This window comes from Polypterus senegalus, chromosome 4 (genome assembly GCF_016835505.1).
Source record: "Polypterus senegalus isolate Bchr_013 chromosome 4, ASM1683550v1, whole genome shotgun sequence".
Classification (NCBI taxonomy): domain Eukaryota; kingdom Metazoa; phylum Chordata; class Cladistia; order Polypteriformes; family Polypteridae; genus Polypterus; species Polypterus senegalus.
The window spans coordinates 98,550,876-98,570,719 of NC_053157.1; the positions used below are offsets into that span (position 1 = coordinate 98,550,876).

General features: G+C 38.6%; 1 protein-coding gene across 10 annotated transcripts in view; it reads right to left on the reverse strand.

Moving 5' to 3' along the window:
- Positions 1 to 19,844, reverse strand: part of pdlim5a (PDZ and LIM domain 5a) — a 244,895-nt gene that overhangs the window by 170,608 nt on the left and 54,443 nt on the right. For 9 of the 10 annotated variants that reach the window (XM_039751077.1, XM_039751075.1, XM_039751073.1 and 6 more), the window contains exon 2: positions 16,565 to 16,708. In XM_039751077.1, coding sequence (XP_039607011.1) covers positions 16,565 to 16,660 — 96 coding nt within the window. In that variant the 5' untranslated portion in view covers positions 16,661 to 16,708. Of the gene's footprint in view, positions 1 to 16,564; positions 16,709 to 17,207; positions 17,308 to 19,844 lie in introns of those variants that run through there. The other variant, XM_039751071.1, reaches the window with a different exon arrangement.

Consider the following 19,844-nt stretch of genomic DNA (forward strand, 5'->3'; position numbering starts at 1 on the left):
TCTTTGCTTTAAAAATCTACATGGTGCTTGTATGTCACAGTATACAAATACAACACTGTTCACATTTAAACAAAACATAAACAACCAGATAGTACTACAATAATTTAAATATTTACAATAATTCTGTTTACTCATCTTCGTTAGGAAGACTACTACATCTTTTCAGCACAACCCTTTCTTTTCAGGCTTTTTATTTATCTTTAAAACCATTCCCCTAAGGCTCTCATCTATATTTCTGTTAGTGTTTTGAATTGGTTGCCTAGCAGGAATAACCTAATACCTGAAATGGCACCAGTGTTTAAATTCTGAAAAAGAATCCCACTCCTTTCCTGCAGGCATTGGGTGATTTGAGGCATACTTGAAACAACATGGTGTTCCGAAGTATATGCCCAAATCATTATTTAAAAGGAGGAGGGAAGGAAGGAATGATGTTGATTATTGCTTACTTTAAAACTGTGGCTATTTCTACATTGCAATTAAAACTTTTAAACTGTTTTTGAAACCATAGAGAAACAGGACAGATTTTTTCATATATTATAATTAATTCTAATGGCTTGCACCCAGTACTGCTGGGATTGTTTCTGACCCTCCAATGGTTTTGAGAATGTTGAATGAATTATAATCTAACTGGGGAATGAGATCATAAGACCTCTGCCACCGATGGACCCAAGCCAGGATAGATGATCCCTTACTTACACTTCTTGTTTTTCTTTCTGCATTTCATTATCCCAATTTTACTTCACAAATATAATAAAAAAAAAAAATACAATAAATTATCTGGAGACAATATCCTCAACAAGAAAAGCTCATTCTGAGCTAGCCAGCCCTGTAAAGAACATGTGGTATAATAACTTCACCATTAGTGGCAATGTTATTATGGCTTCTTTCTTTACAGACATGAAAATGTACTTATCAAACAGCTTCTTACCACAGAAGTTTCTCTACAAATAAGCTTCCGAGAAAGCCAAGGACAGCTTTATTGAAATATTAATTAAAAAGGAAAAAAATAAAACTGCTATTAAGTTAGCTCACTAAGTGCTTTGGTCAGACTCTAGGAAAATTAGATCAAAGCTCAGTGCCAAACTCCAAATTAAGTAATTTACAGGAAATAAGCAGAAGTCATGATGTATGGCTAGGCATTATGGCAAAAACATAAAACCTGGATTTTTTAACATAAGAACAGTTTATAATTTGAATGTTTCATCACAGAAATCACTTTCAACTATTTTTTTCCTAAATAAAACACAAAATGACAAGGTTGTCCACATTTTGCAAATTGTAAACAACTGTATCGTTCCTAGAAATTCAAAAACTTATTTGTGTTAATTGGAAAAGATGCAAAATAAAAAATAAAATATGCTTCATTTAGTGCAAACGTTTTGGTTCTTTTCTTTTTGTAATTTTTTTTTACATTTGCAGCTGTCATTCTTCTTCCCTGTGGCCTGTCACCTACAGGGACATTTCTTTAAACCTTTATTATAGCTTTCACTGATCTTTCCTATATGTTCTTAATACCTTGCTTTTTTCTTTTAAAAAAAGTTTAGCTTGCAGAGAACAGCCAGCTTCATTCCATTATTATAACTAAAGGCAGGGCTGGCCCTAACAATTTTGGGGCCCTAGGCAAGGTGTTGCTGTGGTGCTCTAATTAGTACAATGAAACAATGTACTGTGATATTTATAGGTTTCATCAAGATGGTCCACCTTTGAAGTGCAGCTGAAAAGAAGCAGGTGTCCAAAGAAGGCAATGGCATCTTTTCAGCTTCTGGCTGCATCTGCTACCACTAAATTTAGGGTGTGGGCAGAACATGACACAAAAAAATCAGAGACTTTTGTAGCAGTCTGGCCTTCGCACTTTTGTGCTTCCCCTTTATGTTGGTACCAATATCATACTGCATGATTGCTCCTACAGTCATCAAAAGAAAGAATATTTATTTCCTCAAGTCTGCCCAGGGCAAGGAAGAAAAAAAAATTCTCCTGCAATCTCTGTTGCTGGAAAGAATCCCATAAAGTGCTCTTAAATGCTGGGTACTTGCTCCAATGTGACAATTACTATAATTAGCATTGTTTGCTCTTTATGGCCATCATCAGATGTGCAATCCAAATAATTGAGTAATACATGGGCTGCTTGATGTCACTCACTATATGCTCAGTTATCTTCTTACTTATGGAATTAACTAGTTAATTTTGAATGGCTTTGCCCAAATTTCTATGTTCTTCTTGCTATTTCATAAATGCCTCTCTCTTGAAACAAACAATGATGATCAGAGTTATCAAGCAGTGAACGTGAAAAGCCTGCTGCTAGAAAAAATGCATGAGACCTCATATGAATAACAGTGGGGGAACAATCTTTTTTAATTTTTTAATGACAAACATTAGCAGCAGCTGCTAATAGAACTATTAGCAGTCCTGGTCCTGTTTTATTTCTCACATGTGAGAAATGGAGATTTCCAATTATTTACTTAAATAATTTTCAGATCAGTTCTCTTTGTACGAAATGAAATGATTCTTTTCTCGAAAAGTATTACGTAGTGAACAGAAATCCTTGCTGTAGATTACCTAATAAAATAATTTAAGAGCTAGCAACTGAAGATAGATATTATTAATCTGGGCCGTGGTTGCAACTGTGTGTGTTTTATATCTTATTGCAGTGTCTTCGCTTAGATAGGTAAGAATATACCACTAGCTGTCAATCAGTTGAAAGCTGCCATCCACCTGCAGAATGAAAAGATAAAAGGTCACTCTATAAGCGCAAACCAATTAAACATCTCCAACCTAAATATAATCACTTTTACCATTTTGCCCACCTGTATGCATGACATATCAATTCAGGTGCATTCGGCAACTAAGTTAACTTTATTAAAGTTGGAGCATTTCACATTTTTATTTACTTTATCCAAGAGTATGCTATTACATTTTTTATTAGTTTTGTAACAATGAGTCATATTTAAAAGTAATAGTGATAACAGAAAGCAATTATATGTGTTAGTAGACTACATTAAAAACCTGCATTTTAGAATGCCCTGAGTAGAGCTGCTGATTAGCTGTGTATTCTGCATCTCTGTTGTTATTCATTAGTACTAAAATATAAGTAATATGATATTTACAAACTGTTACTATTGCTCGTCTATTCTTTTTTTCTTCTCTGTAATCTCATATGGCATTTGGAACTGGAATGCATGTATCATTTACAAACAGGAGACCATATTAGTCTGTTATCATATGACAACAGCAGTACCAGACTGAAAAGTGACCAGTGACCTTCCACACCTTTCAGTAGAGGACACCTTGCAGTCCCCGAGTTAGAGGAATATGGCCATACTGAGCTTTGTGAAAACTAACAGGTTCATTGGCGACCCCACCTGTAACAGCCACACAGGACACAAAGTGCTGATAAGTTTTAGTTCTTCTCTGTACTTACACGTGGCACTTGGTGCCACGGCTGTACTGCAGCTAAAAAAAAAATATCTTTTTTGCAACCAGTGCACTACCCCCACAGGGATGCTTGGGGCCCTAGATGATTGCTTAGGTCATCTAAGCCACGGGCCGGCTATGACTATGGGTATCTGGAGTAACCAGCCTATAGAGAAGTCACTGTGTCCAAATGTGGTCTGATAGCCCTCCAACTACCCATTTCAGACAGCTTCCTCATTTTTTTCTCCTCCACCAAAGCTTGGCCACTGTTGCAAGGTAACAAGGTGTAGTCATTCCCCTGGCCCCAGACAAGGTATGCTTTGCTCCTAATGTAATCACACAATCTTACAGAACATATAATGGAGAGTGCACCTTTTGTGGTGCATGCTGTAGCAGGGCAAATAATATGGTAAAGCTGTAATTTGGGGACAGGCTTTATTTTCGTCCCATGTTTTCTTGCACTATTAACATTTGGCTGTTTCTGCTTTAAATGCTGAAATAAATTATGCTGACACTGTTAACTGTGATTGTCTTTTTGCAAACTTTGCTTTTCAATAGTTTATTCAACTTCTGATGTTTTATATCCAGATTACAGTTGTGCTTGAAAGTTTGTGAACCCTTTAGAATTTTCTATATTTCTACATAAATATGACCTAAAACATCATCAGATTTTCACTCAAGTCCTAAAAGTAGATAAAGAGAAACCTGTTGCACAAATGAGACAAACATATTATACTTGGGTCATTTATTTATTGAGGAAAATGATCGAATATTACATATTTGTGAGTGGCAAAAGTATGTGAACCTCTAGGATTAGCAGTTAGTTTGAAGGTGAAATTAGAGCCAGGTGTTTTCAATCAATGGGATGACAATCAGGTGTGAGTGGGCACCCTGTGTTATTTAAAGAACAGGGATCTATCAAAGTCTGTCGTTCACAACACGTTTGTGGAAGTGTATCATGGCACAAACAAAGGAGATTTCTGAGGACCTCAGAAAAAGAGTTGTTGATGCTCATCAGGCTGGAAAAGGTTACAAACCTCTAAAGAGTTTGGACTCCACCAATCCACAGTCAGACAGATTGTGTACAAATGGAGGAAATTCAAGACCATTGTTACCCTCCCAAGGAGTGGTCAACCAACAAAGATCACTCCAAGAGCAAGGCATGTAATAGCCAGCAAGGTCACAATGGACCCCAGGGTAACTTCTAAGCAACTGAAAGCCTCTTTCACATTGGCTAATGGGTCCACCATCAGAACACTGAACAACAATGGTGTGCATAGCAGGGTTGCAAGGAGAAAGCCACTGCTCTCCAAAAAAAACATTGCTGCTCATCTACAGTTTGCTAAAGATCATGTGGACAAACAAGGCGGCCATTGGAAGAATTTTTGTGGATGGATGAGACCAAAATAGAACTTTTTGGTTTAAATGAAAAGCGTTATGTTTGGAGAAAGGAAAACACTGCATTCCAGCATAAGAACCTTATCCCATCTGTGAAACATGGTGGTGGTAGTATCATGGTTTGGGCCCGTTTTGCTGCATCAGGGCCAGGACGGCTTCATTGATGGAACAATGAATTCTGAATTATATCAGATAATTCTAAAGGAAAATGTCAGGACATCTGTCCATGAACTGAATCTCAAGAGGTGGGTCATGCAGCAAGACAACCCTAAGAACACAGGTCGTTCTACCAAAGAATGGTTAAAGAAGAATAAAGTTAATGTTTTGGAATGGCCAAGTCAAAGTCCTGACCTTAATCCAATCGAAATGTTGTGGAAGGACCTGAAGCGAGCAGTGAATGTGAGGAAACCCACCAACATCCCAGAGTTGAAGCTGTTCTGTACGGAGGAATGGGCTAAAATTCCTCCAAGTCGGTGTGCAGGAATGATCAAAAGTTACCGGAAATGTTTAGTTGCAGTTATTGCTGCAAAGGGGGGTCACACCAGATACTGACAGCAAAGGTTCACATACTTTTGCCACTCAGAAATATGTAATATTTAATCATTTTCCTTAATAAATAAATGACCAAGTACTGTATAATATTTGTGTCTAATTTGTTTAACTGGTTTCTCTTTATCTACATTTACGACTTGAGTGAAAATCTGATGTTGTTTTAGGTCATATTTATGCAGAAATATAGAAAATTCTAAAGGGTTCACAAACTTTCAAGCACAACTGTAATTCCAAACAACTGACTTTGGACCTAGCTCATTCTTAAGAGAAGATCTGTTTGTCTATTCTTTGCATTAATGTTTTGATTGTACACATATGACCAGTCAATCAAACTAAAGTAACTGTTCACGTGTATACAAAAAAAGGCAATTGAACACTGGTTTCAAATGTATTGTTCAAATTGAACAATTTAATCAAAGAAAATCGTCCAGCCCTAGCACAATGTCTGTTCATTGTCCTAACCTTGTACCAATGATTGAACACTGCCATAGAGTGTAAACTTAGAGGGACTCCACACACCTTAAGCTGCTGATAAAGGATAAATTTCAGTATTTTTCAAGTTGAACTTCATTTACCACATAAAATTGCATTAAATATGCACATGTGCCCCACAGTTGAAGTGCCACAGACACTATCTCCCCATCACCCTGCAGTCCTCACAAACACTGTTATTCTGTATTTTCCCCTAAGCCTAATGTTTCTCAAATTATTATTATACACTTTTCTGTTCCCAGGAGGTATAGATTGATGGGAGAGTAGGGTAGGCCATCACTTTGGTTTGTAATAGGAGATGTTTAACTTCTGGATTATTTGGTGGCTATAATTTAAATCAGTGAGGAAGGTTTTGTTGGTATGCTCCTGACTTTTCTTTTTATCTTTAAATTGATATGCCTGTATGGGGTATGCATGTGAATGAGTTGTACAGCACCTTACACCTTTGTTAATTTTTATTAAAAAACTTAGTAGTGGGGATTTTAACTGGTTTTGGTGAGTTGTTTGGGGATGGGAGTTTCGTTGAGCAATACTTGAGGCCTGTGTGACCTGCACATTTTCTCTTTTTTATTCCATTCTCAAATGTTTGCCTTCTTCATATATACTATGTTTTTGGCATATCTTTTCTATTTTGACGATTTTTCACAATGCCAGAAGGTCTTGTTCCCTCAGCTCTGTACAAGTCAAAGACATGGTGCCTTAATTTACTATTTCCAAAATTTTAGGGAATGACATAACAGCACACCCAGGACACAAAATATGAACCATGTGTACCAGCACTGCTTAACACTAGAATTACCAGAGCCTATGAAAAAACTCGTAATTCCGTCCCACCTTAAATCGCTTCTTAAAATCGTTCACAGCTCTCCACCAGCGTCTTTTGTCATCTAAATGTGCTGATAAAAATCAGGCGGCAAGCAGCCGGCTATTCCATCCCCCCACCGACTAAGAACGTGCACAAACTTCTCCCAGCTCGTGCCTTGATTGATTATCTGGGAGTGAAGTGGAGTTTTAGAGTGGAAATAATAGATCATTATTTGGAATACACGCATTTCACGTGTGTTCCGTTTCTACAGTAATCCGTGTAAACACATTTTTAAACCAGAAACGTTTTTCATATTGTAGTAGTAAATGACAAAATGTAAGCATAAACTATATAATGTATGAAGCCTGAAGTCCAAATATCAAACACGTATGCTTTTATTGAAAAATATAACTGCAGACAAAGCCACCTTAGCATGCCATATTAACACATATTTACTACAGCTGCCACGATAGCGTAATGGTATCAGCTGCTGACTAGTATCCAAAAGATCATGAGTTCGATCCCACATGGATCAGTTTTGAGAAGTAAACTGCTCTTATTCTTAATATTTTAGAACAAAAACATGCATTTGATTGCAGTGTGTAACAGCCAATGTAATTTATGATACTTGTAAAGGTTAGTTTGTTTTTTTTTTATTCACTTTTCATTCTCAGTCGTGTTCAGGATCCTTCCCTACCCCCAATCTGAGAATGCTGTTTTCACATAAAGGTGCGCTGTAGCTCTGCAGCGTACTTGTGACTGCATTCTCGTACCAATGCTTGCGAACTGAAGTGCCTGCGTGCACTTTTCGTGGCATTACACGTCTATTTTTTTGAGCATGCCCGTGTCGCTCAAACACAGGAACATATGTTGGTGTACAAGAATAAAAAACAAGTGCACTTTTATCCTAGACTATGAGTGAAGAAAAAATAAAGCAAGTTACAGTAGGCGGTTGATACGACAGCTTGCGTGGTGCAATGCTAAGAACTGCTGATTTCCGATCCGTGCACTGAATGAGCACCTCACATTGTACTTTCTTCCCTATATAAATCACATTCGAGTATAGCGCGTCTCCAAATAAATCACATTCGAGTATAGCGCGTCTCCAAATAAATCTCATTTGAGTTCTAGCGCGTCTTTATGTGAAAACAGCATTGTCAGATGGTTTGGGGATGTCGTGAACGCGACTGCGAGAATGGAACTGAATTTATTCAGTGCAGCAGTTTCAACGCACAGTACATGCAATATTATTTGAAAACGAACAGCGTCAGATCGGGCGCATATTCAAACCCGATCTGACGCTATTCGTTTTCAAATAATATTGCATTAGTGCGATGATGTTTATACATATATTGTCTCTTTCATTCATTTTGCGGTTTGTAATCAGTGACCGTGTGTTTTTTCCCCGATCTTGCCAGTTCGCACATGTTGCTGTATGGTGCTGTTTCTTTTGTACTCCAGGACATGCAGATGACAGAATAGTACAGAGCAGTAAGTTCAGCGCTATATGCAATCAGACAGACAAACAGGCAGAGAAGGCACTAGATATATAAATAAACAGGGAAGGCACTGTATGATAGATAAATAAAAAACAGCTAAGGGGATAGATATATAGATAGGTAGGAAGGAAAGGCACTATATGATAGGCAGACAGGGAAGCTCCTATATAATAATAAAATTACTGTTATTACTATGTAGATAGACAGGGAGTTCAGCGTCGCAGCGTGTATTCAAACCCGATCGGACGCTGTTTGTTTTCAAATAATATTGCATGTACTTAACTATTTTAGAATAAAAACATACATTTGATTTCAGTCAGTCTGTAAGAGCCAGTGTAAATGCATGATAAATGTAAAGGTTAGCTTTTTTTTTTTTTAATTCAGTTCCATTCTCTCAGTCGCGTTCACAATCCCCCCCAATCTGACAATGCTGTTTTCACATAAAGACGCGCTAGAACTCAAATGAGATTTATTTGGAGACGCTATACTTTGAATGTTATTTATATAGGGAAGAAAGTACAATGTGAGGTGCTCATTCAGTGTAATAGGAACCACAGCACAGAGAGATGTGTACACTGCAACAAGTACACATGTCGTGAATGTAGAAAGGGTGTGTGGGAATTTTTAATATTTGAATGTGATGATTTTATATAGCATGGATCGGAAATCAGCAGTTCTTAGCATTGTACCACGCAAGCTGTCGTATCAACCGCCTACTGTAACTTGCTTTATTTTTCTTCACTTATAGTCTAGAATAAAAGTGCACTTGTTTTTATTCTTGTACACCAACATATGTTCCTGTGTTTGAGCGACACGGGCATGCTCAAAAAAACAGACGTGTAATGCCACGAAAAGTGCACGCTGACACTTCAGTTCGCAAGCATTGGTACGAGAATGCAGTCACAAGTATGCTGCAGAGCTACAGCGCATCTTTATGTGAAAACAGCATTCTCAGATTGGGGGTAGGGAAGGATCCTGAACACGACTGAGACTGAGAATGAAAGGTGAATAAAAAAAAACTTTACAAGTATCATAAATTACATTGGCTGTTACACACTGAAATCAAATGCATGTTTTTATTCTAAAATATTAAGAATAAGAGCAGTTTACTTCTCAAAACTGAACCATGTGGGATCGAACTCATGACCTTTTGGATACTAGTCAGCGGCTGATACCATTACGCTATCGTGGCAGCTGTAGTAAATATGTGTTAATATGGCATGCTAAGGTGGCTTTTTTTCTGCAGTTATATTTTTGAATAAAAGCATACTTGTTCTGTTATATTTGTACCTTTTGTGGAAGTGTTTGATATTTGGACTTCAGGCTTCATACATTATATAGTTTATGCTTACATTTTGTCATTTACTACTACAATATGAAAAACGTTTCTGGTTTAAAAATGTGTTTACGCGGATTACTGTAGAAACGGAACACACATGAAATGCGTGTATTCCAAATAATGATCTATTATTTCCACTCTAAAACTCCACTTCACTCCCAGATAATCAATCAAGGCATGAGCTGGGAGAAGTTTGTGCATGTTCTAATTCGGTGGGGGGGTGGAATAGCCGGCTGCTTGCAGCCTGATTTTTATCAGCACATTTAGATGACAAAAGACGCTGGTGGAGAGCTGTGAACGATTTTAAGAAGCGATTTAAGGTGGGACGGAGTTACGAGTTTTTTCGTAGGCTCTGGTAATTCTAGTGTTAACACATGATATAGTTTATGCCTACATTTTGTCATTTATTACTGAAATATGAAAAAAGTTTCTGTTTTAGCGATGTGTTTACATGGATTATTGTACAAATGGAACACACATGAAATGCATGTATTCCAAATAACGATCTATTATTTCCACTCTAAAACTCCAGCACTTCACTCCCAGATAATCAAGGCATAAACTGGGAGGACTTTGGGCAAGTTCTGCGGTGGTGGGGGGATGGAATTGTAGGCTGCTTGTTACTTGTCTTGACCGGCACATTTACAAGACAAAAGACACTTATGGTGAGGTGAGAAGGGATTTAAGGTGGGCCGGATTTACAAGTTTTTTTGTAGGCTTTGGTAATTCTAGTGTTAAAACAGAATACATCTCCCAGCAGCCTCAGCAGTAAAACGCTATTAAGCACATTCAGAGGGCGGTAGAGCTGCCTGGAAGAAGATTAAACAGACGGGCTCTTTAAAAAGGAGCCAAAAAGATGCAGAAGAGATTACAATCACCTTTCAGTTTTTGTTTCTACTCATCACACACGACACTAGGTTACAACTACCACTACCCTGGATTACAGTTTCGTCTGAATGTTTATGCTATTTTAGGCTTAATAGTCGGTGTGGATTTCTCTTGGTTTGGCTTTGTTTTCATTTAGGCAGCACTCTCAATCATCTCAAATCCTCACCTTACATTTGTTTCAGAAGGTTGTTCACTGGGATTTTCATTTCACATATATTCATCATCATCATTTGCCCCTGCTATAGTAGTTTGTGTTGGAATTTGCTGTTAAGAGTTTATTGTTTACTATGTTGTGTATATAATTAATCACCATTGGGTAACTAGGGAAGGTTTTTGCATATGTTACAAGGTTTCTAAACTCTTTTGGGACTCCCCCAATGGGAAGACATGTCGAAGAGCATCCCAAAGTGCAACTGCCTCATCTTTAAAAGATAGCTTCTCCATTGCCAGGGCAACCACAGACACCCAGCACTGTAGCAGCTTGCCCCAAAAGCAAATCCAAGGTGACTGCAGTCGCGCTATAACCTCTTGTCATCGATGGGTGATGCAAGGTACATTATAAATGCAGGGAACAGTATTGCTTGGCTACAGCCCTGTCTGATTACTGAGTCTATGTATAAGAGAGTGGTAGATCCCGCTACAATAAATAATCGTGCTATTCCTGTTTCAAGTTGAATAAAGTTAGTTTTGCGAAAGTACTGAGATTCAGACTCATGTTTTGGTGTACAAGACAGGGACTCACATGTCACGAAGTGTTAATGTGTAATATTGTTTGTTCTTTTCATTACTTGATTAATATATTATTTACTATTTATCTATTCTTTGAGTGTCTCTGTGTGTGAATATGTGCATGCCATGTTAAGGCTGAGTGTGTCCCTCGGGTGCCAACAATAAAATAAACAAATCGCTGTCTTCAAATGTTGTGAATCTTTGCTTCCCTGCAATCTCTACAAATGTAAAGATTAAGGCCTTCTATGCTATTTTAGCAGGAACTACTAGGAGGCCAAGATGACAGTAGCTGTAGTTTTACCTGAAATGAAGAAGCAGCTGCTGAAGTCAAACAGAATGAAATTGGTGCAGAATTTAACAACTCAGAAATGGATAGCAGGCTATTCATGAAAAACTATTTGTGAATTCCTAAATCTAGTGAATATAACTTTAACTACAGAGGAAGCATCTAAAACAAGCAGTACGGTGGTGCAGCGGTAGCGCTGCTGCCTCGCAGTTAAAAGACCTGGGTTCGCTTCCCGGGTCCTCCCTGCGTTGAGTTTGCATGTTCTCCCCGTGTCTGTGTGGGTTTCCTTTGGGTGCTCCGGTTTCCTCCCATAGGTTAGGTTAGGTGCATTGGCAATCCTAAATTGTCCCTGGTGTGTGTGTGTGTGCCCTACAGTGGGCTGGCGCCCTGCCCAGGGTTTGTTTTCTGCCTTGTGCCCAGTGCTGGCTGGGATTGGCTCCAGAAGACCCCCATGACTCTGTAGTTAGGAAATAGTGGGTTGGATAATGGATGGATGGCATTTAAAACACTTAGTAAGAGTGAGTCCATTAATAACAGGTGTAGATGCCACACGGGCTGGACGAACATCCCAACCAGGAAAGGAAGCAGACCCGGAAGGAAGAAATGGACGGACAGCCCCTATAGAGGCAGAGAGATCGCCAGGGAACTGTTATTACCACAGCATGCTAGATGGCAGTAGTCCCGGATATCCCCACCCAGAGGGAAGGCAGGAGGGCATGCCAGGAAATGTAGTTTGGCAGGGTAGCCCTGCTGAGGTCACGGGGAGCCGTAAGAGGGCTTTCCAGTGAAACAAGCTCCCTGCTCATGGAATTCCATGTGACCCAGCAGTACTTCCATTGGGCAATCGCCCTGGTACTGGAAGTACTCACAGGTCTGTAATAAAAGGGACCACACTCCCTTACTCAGGAGAGTCAGAGCTGCGTGGTAGAGAGGCAACACTTGACTGGAGGAGGGCAGTGCAGTGGTGAGAGAATATATTGTGGAGAGAAAAAGGCCACTGTTTTGTGTGTACTGGTGATACTTTTGGAGGTATTTAAATAAAACCTTTGTTTATTTTTGATAAAGGACTGTGTTTTGGTGATCGTGTTGGGGTATGGGGCTCACTGACGCCCTGAGTTTATTACACAGGGTAAATCAAAAAGTAAAGGCAATTCAGAAATTACGTGGTAACTACAATGAATAGAAGCTGACAGAATACAACACACTGTTGTTTGTCTAGTTGAAGCCAAGGTCAAATGAACATCAACACTGCTCTGCAGGATTGCATCAATGTTGGACAATGTGCCGTAATGAGATTTCTTTGAGTGAAATATGCTGAATGTCACCAACGGATGTTGGCTTGTGCAGATCAGTAAGCTTTATGTGAACCCATTTTGCACAAACTTTACAACATTTATTTCTATAGTGCATTACGGTACCATAAGTTATCATTTTGCAATAGGGCACAAGTAGATCCATAGCTGGTATCCAAATGTGCAGCAACAATCAGGTTGGGGGGCATGTACTGGTACAGTGTGTTGCCGCACCCACCACACAATGAAACAGCTTGGGATCCCGGTTGGTAGACACGCGGTCCAGTACCACCCCCTGGAAATGATCTTCTATCTGCCATAGTCAGGTGTTTACATGGGCATCCCCTTGGCCTAGTCCAGCCACGAGCTGAATCACCCTCGGGGAATCACACCACATGGCAATAGTGCTACAACTGATGTGCAATCATAATGCAAGTAATGTGCCTCATTTTGGACTCGGTGAGCAACTGCTCGCTCAACACAAAGTCAAACCAGTAGTACCCAAGGATTCTCCAAAGAGACACCGTATCGACGGAGTTCAGTCTTCATCTCAGGTCACTAGACAGCATTCATGTTTCACAACCATACAGCAAAACAGGCAGCACCAGGACTCTAAAGACTTGGAAAGATGACTCTCATCCTTTTGCAGAGATATTGGGAGCACCACTTACCCCTTTCCGGCAACCTCATAACCCCCCCAGCTCTCCTAATTGGTCTACTGACTTCATAGGAAGAATCACCAGAGACATGAATGCTGCTGCCAAGCTAAGTAAACCTCTCAACAAGTTTGATATTCTCTCCGGAAACACTGCTGATGGCTGTACCCAAGAGGTCATTAAAGGCTTGGATGTTGGTTTTTATCCAGGGCACTCAGACTCCCTTGCTCAGCCTGTCAAGAGCCCCAATTACTGCCTCCATTGACTCCACAATGATCGCAGAATCTTTGAAAAAGTCATGATCAATGAATCTTTCTTCACCAACAGATGCCCTGCAGCTGCTGGACCCCCACGACCCTGTCTCACACCCAGTCCATGCAAGCACTGAACACAGTAGGAGTAAGAACAAATATCTGACAAACCCCAGAATGAACTTGGAAAAACGTGGAGGTTCTGCGTCCACTCTGCAAAGCACTCACAGTACCATAAATAAAAACAAATGAATGTACTCCTTATTATTAAAAAAATAAAAATGACATTAATCTTGGCTGGGGCGGCACGGAGGCGCAGTGGTAGTGCTGCTGCCTCGAGTTAGAGACCCGGGTTCACTTCCCGGTCCTCCCTGCATGGAGTTTGCATGTTCTCCCCGTGTCTGCGTGGGTTTCCTCCGGGCACTCCAGTTTCCTCCCACAGTCCAAAGACATGCAGGTTAGGTGGATTGGTGATTCTGAATTGGCCCTAGTGTGTGCTTGGGGTGTGTGTGTGTGTCCTGCGGTGGGTTGGCACCCTGCCCGGGATTGGCCCTGCCTTGTGCCCTGTGTTGGCTGGGATTGGCTCCAGCAGACCCCCGTGACCCTGTGTTCGGATTCAGCAGGTTGGAAAATGGATAAATGGATTAATCTTGGCTAGAAAAATACAAAACTAATCTTTTACGATAATTGCTAATAAGAAGTCTGATCTACCCTGTTGCCACAAAGACCTTCACTGGAGAGGTCAGTAGAAAATGAGTGTGTATGTCTGTGTCACATTCCTTCCTAAACATACACATTAGTAATAGAACAACATCAAAAATTAACAGCAGATGAGGCAGTACAGTTTCAATGTTCACATGGAACTGCAAATTATGTCACTAAGACTCCTGCCCCCTTATTTTGTTATCCAGTTACACATGGTAATGTAAATTGACCACTCAACAAAAGTAGAGATCCAAGGATTTGTGGTTCCAGTTTCAACTAAGAATATTGTGTACAATTACAACAAAAGTAACAAAGTTACAACATAACACAACATGATCAAATTCCCAATTTGTGGATGGTGCTAGTTCATAATAGGGTCTACTCACGCAGATACCTAAACAGGGCCAATTTAGAAATAGTATTTCAACATAATATGCACTTCTTTTTTGGCGTTGTGGAAGGAAAACCAGAGTATCTTGTAGCGGACTAAAACCCAGCTAAGATTCACACCATCAATAGGACGGTAATTTATTTAATTTTTAGGTGAGGACCCCAGGAACGCACCCAGCCTTGGCTCGACTCACATACTCTCCCCTCAAAGAAGCAAAAAAACAAATGATAATACAACAGAAATAGAAGACTGTATTAAACAATAATAAATTAAATATAACTATACAAACTACAAAGAATGATGGGATCAGGAGCGATCCTTTCTTCGAAGATTGAAACAGAATCTAAATCAATCTTCATGCAGCAGGCAGACACCAGACAGTCCATAAACACGCATAGAAGGTAATCCATGACAAAACAAGAATTCACAGGTAGTATAACGGGAAGGGAAACAGACAGGCAACTCCAGACATGAAACAACAAAATACTTCCTTTATTCACTGTAGAACTGGCCTTATTTTAAATCTTGTGCCAGCCCTCCTTATCCCCAGCAGCCCCTATACCCTCAACAGATGAACAATCAGAACCACTGCAGGGACTGCTGGGAGTACAACCTTGAAAAATCCACAAGTAGCAAAAACCATGAGTTAGCAATGCTACGAATGCATTTCCATACCATGTGAAAAAATAACTAACATATCTAAATTAATAGACGAATTTCCCAGTTCAGGACACAGTCCTGAACAATTAAAGCCAACACCATTACGACTAGGTTGAGAAAATTTCATTTATTTTACAGGGATCATAACTAATTATGAAAGCTCTGATTACCAACTGAGGCTGACAAGCATGGGGATAATTTCTCATTTCGTTGATGGTTACAGCTATAATTTACTTTATCTAGCGGTTCATTTTCTCATTCAACTTCGATATAGCACTGCAATCCAGGAGCAACTAAAACAACAAAGGTAATCCACATTTAACTAAAAGACCATTTCCACCAAATACAACATTCCACATATTGTCCTTATCACTTAAGACTCCTTTGTAGCATAATCCATACATTTCACTTATTCTCTTATGTAATGTACCTAGAAGCATTAACATAACATTCTCAGAACTGTGTATTCCAATTCAGGTTTGAAGGGGGTCAAAATGTATTCTGGCAGGATTGAACACAAGGAGGCAAACATCCTTGGACATGGCACCAGTTCATCACAAGTCCAATTCATGCATACACATTGACACTCGCACAGAAATGAGTCTGGAATCACCAATTAACCTACCCTGCACATCTTTAAGGGTACAGGAGAAAAACCTCATAAAAAAACTGCAATAATGTCACCTCAACAGGGCACGGAATTCAAGTCCAGGATGTAGGACCTACAAGTCAGCAGTGCGAGTTCCACCATGCCATACGCAAGAAAAATCATTAAAGTAATATAATTATTATTTATTAACTATATGATACCTCAAGAACTGCACTGTAAATGGCATTCTAATATTTTAAAATAATTACACATGTATAGGCAAAATACTTAGTATTATGGGGGATCAGGTGCGTTAACTACAAATGTGCAGCCTTTCCAAAGGATTAAATTAACAAACTGGTTTAAGTTATTCTTATGCCCATTAGTTTAGCAAGGGGGTGGACCAAATTAAGAACAAAGCAGACACACTAGTAACTTAACACAAAATAGTGGCATTAGGCACCTTAGTTTTACTTAACTGCAAGTTTCAAACAAGTCACATTAAAGTTAATACTATATATATTGGGAGAGAATGAAAAAAATTTTCTTATGTCTGTGGTATAAAATATTACATGACTAGTGAAGGCAGTCTGAAGGGAATAAAAAAAGAAACTTGCTTACCCTGGAGACAGTGAGTGGCATATTGAAATCTTTACCACCTTGAAGCCTAAAACCCCAGGGACCTGGGCCAGCCAAGGAAGCACTATAGTTGCTCATGATGGTTCAGTTGTTTGCTGTTCACAGGACCCTAAGAAATACTAATACCTGCAAAATAAGAAGTCAGAACACTAGATATAGTGAATCTGTCAAGAAAATCATTTGCACACTGCTGGCAAAAAACTAATATAGTCATAAAATGAGGTATTATTGCACAATAACGTACACTATGAACTGGCAGGAACATACAAATTAAATACCATTAATGAAAAAGCTATATTTACACAAGCTGACAAGCAATTTGAAAAGAAGAACATTTCATGCAGACTTTTTGAAAAGAAAAAAAAAACAAAAAAAAAAAAAACTTAAAAATGCAAACATACTGGTTAAAAAAAAGGAACATGTAGACATAAAACATATGGGTAAAATATATTGAAATCACACACTGTAAACTCTCCTGATGTTTATTTAGCATTATTTAAGAACATCCATGTTCAGGCAGTCGTTTATATATCAGTGGTTCAAAGAATGATTTATTAATATAAAATATCTCACAGAACATCATTCACTTAGAAGCATAATAAATTGGAAAAGAAGAAAAAATTACCTTAAAATCAAGTTTTGTATTCTGATAATTCACTAGAACATGCTGCAAATCACTATGCTAAATTGCCAGACACCCTGGATTATTAGTACTATAATGTCAGCTGAAATGACCAAATGCTTGCTATTTATATAACATGGAGAAGGAGTAAAACTACACCCAAGCATTTTAGGAATCACTGATGAGCTAGTTATGTTGCATTTAAGGTGGAACACAAACAGTACAAACAGTTGCACTGGAACAACTAAAATGCCTGAAAAGTGTAAAATAGTAAATGCTTGTGTAATCAATCATTTTAATCACAACGTTATCTAAGGCTAGTTCTATAAATATTTTCTGTATACTAGCAGATTATTTCAGGAACAAGTATATCTAAAATATAAACATATATGGATTTTCCCCTTTGGAGCATATACACCTACACGAAATAAAATGTTTCTTTACTGATTATACCGATCTATATTACAGATATAGATATACTAGCAAAATACCCGCGCTTCGCAGCAGCTAAGTACTACCTTAAAATTTTTAATAAGAAGAAAATTAAACCTTTTTAAACTGAGGGAAAATATACCAATAATTATTTGTCAAGGATCTCTTTGTATACTACATTGTCAGTTCGGCCCTCCGGTTGTAATATGACCAAGCTGCGCTCTGAGCTTACGCTTGAGCATGCAACGTACAGTTGGCCATGTGAAAAGTAATCTTGTCTCAAATCTCACAGCTTGGATTGTTGTTGTCATAATCGGTTTGAGTTTCATGGTTTGTTTCAATTACGACAGTATTTGCAGGACTTGTGTTGAAGTGACATTCGGCATCTGTCAAGCGTTGTAAGCATACAACCAGTTTCATCGATAACTTCACATCCAGTTTTTGAGAGTTTAAACATTCATAAACATCAAAGTGTCCACTACTGAAATAGTCACCTGTGAATCTAAGATGATTAAGAGGCATTGGCGGTTGTCGAAAGGTGTAAAATATTTGGCCATTTCGGTACACTTGAAAGCGTCATCCGAACAATTCAGTGGCAGCCATCAACTCACATGCAGAACCATAGGTGAAAGGCTTAAGCATTTCACTCTTATACTGCTCCTGTGTAGTATAATTATCTCCTGTACCGTCATCAGTCCACACCTTGAACCTGTCCCAGTCATTTAATACATAAGTCACAATATTCCTCCGGATATCAAGATTGAGCCTGATATGGCCGTGCAATTACGTAACAAAGAGAATGAAAAAGGCAGGTGCCATCTCCGGGCATGGAAACCAATCAGTAAGTGACAGTTCTTTGATCGATGGTGATTACCTAGATAGACATGTTAATGAGGGTACGGTTGGACGATAAAGTAAATGGGTACCTTTACAATGTAAAGTAAGTCTAAAATACCTACACAATAACTATAATCGTAATAAACAAATAATAAAACAGCGGAGAAGCTGTGGGTTAAATAAAAAGGCTGAAGTAATCAGCAGGGATACGTGAATCCCATGGCAAAGCAAGAAAGGAAATGTAGAGACCGAAGCGACGGACGGCCTTATATAGGCAGGCAGCCAACCACGTGGGAGACGTTGGGATGGGGGACCCAACATCACCTCACACGGTGACTGAGCTGCAGGCTATGGACGTATAAATGTACATAAAGTAGGATTCAGTTAGCGTTGGGAACCTGCGTACCAAATTTCTTGAAGATGGGCTCATAAGTAACAAAGACCGTTGGAAAGTTCAATATGGCGGCCGACAGTGGCGTCATACCACCAAAATAAGTACGTACATTGGTTTTGGTTAGCGCAGGGAAGCCGGCAACCAAATTTCATGAAGATGGGGCCATAAATAAGAAAGTTCAATGTGGCGGACGTTGTCGACCGTTACGTGTAAAATTTCGAAATGAAACCTGCTTAACTTTTGTAAGTAAGCTGTAAGGAATAAGCCTGCCAAATTTCAGCCTTCTACCTACACGGGAAGTTGGAATATTAGGAATGAGTCAGTCAGTCAGTGTGTGAATGAGTCAATCAATCAGTGAGGGCTTTGCCTTTTATTAGTATAGATCTATATCTATATCTCTATCTCTATCTATTATATATTATATCTATATATATATATATATATATATATATATCTCTATATATATCTATATATATATATCTATATATATATCTATATATATATATAATATATATATATATATATATACACACATACACTAGCAAAATACCCACGCTTCAGCGGAGAAGTAGTGTGGTAAAGAAGCAATGAAAAGAAAAGGAAACATTTTGAAAATAACGTAACATGATTGTCAATGTAATTGTTTTGTCACTGTTGTGAGTGATGAGTGTTGTTGTCATATATATATATATATATATATATATATATATATATATATATATATATATACATACATATATATATCTACATATATACACATACATATACATACACACATACATACATACACACACATATATATAAACATATATATACATACATATCTACATATATACACACACAGCTATTTCGTATCAGTGCAATACGCTGCTTGTTAAAATGGATAACTCCCGCTCTTACGTGCAAGTCTGCGTGGATATTATGAACTATCGATTTGTTCAAGTTCTATTTAAATTTTAAATAGAAGGAATTTTTAT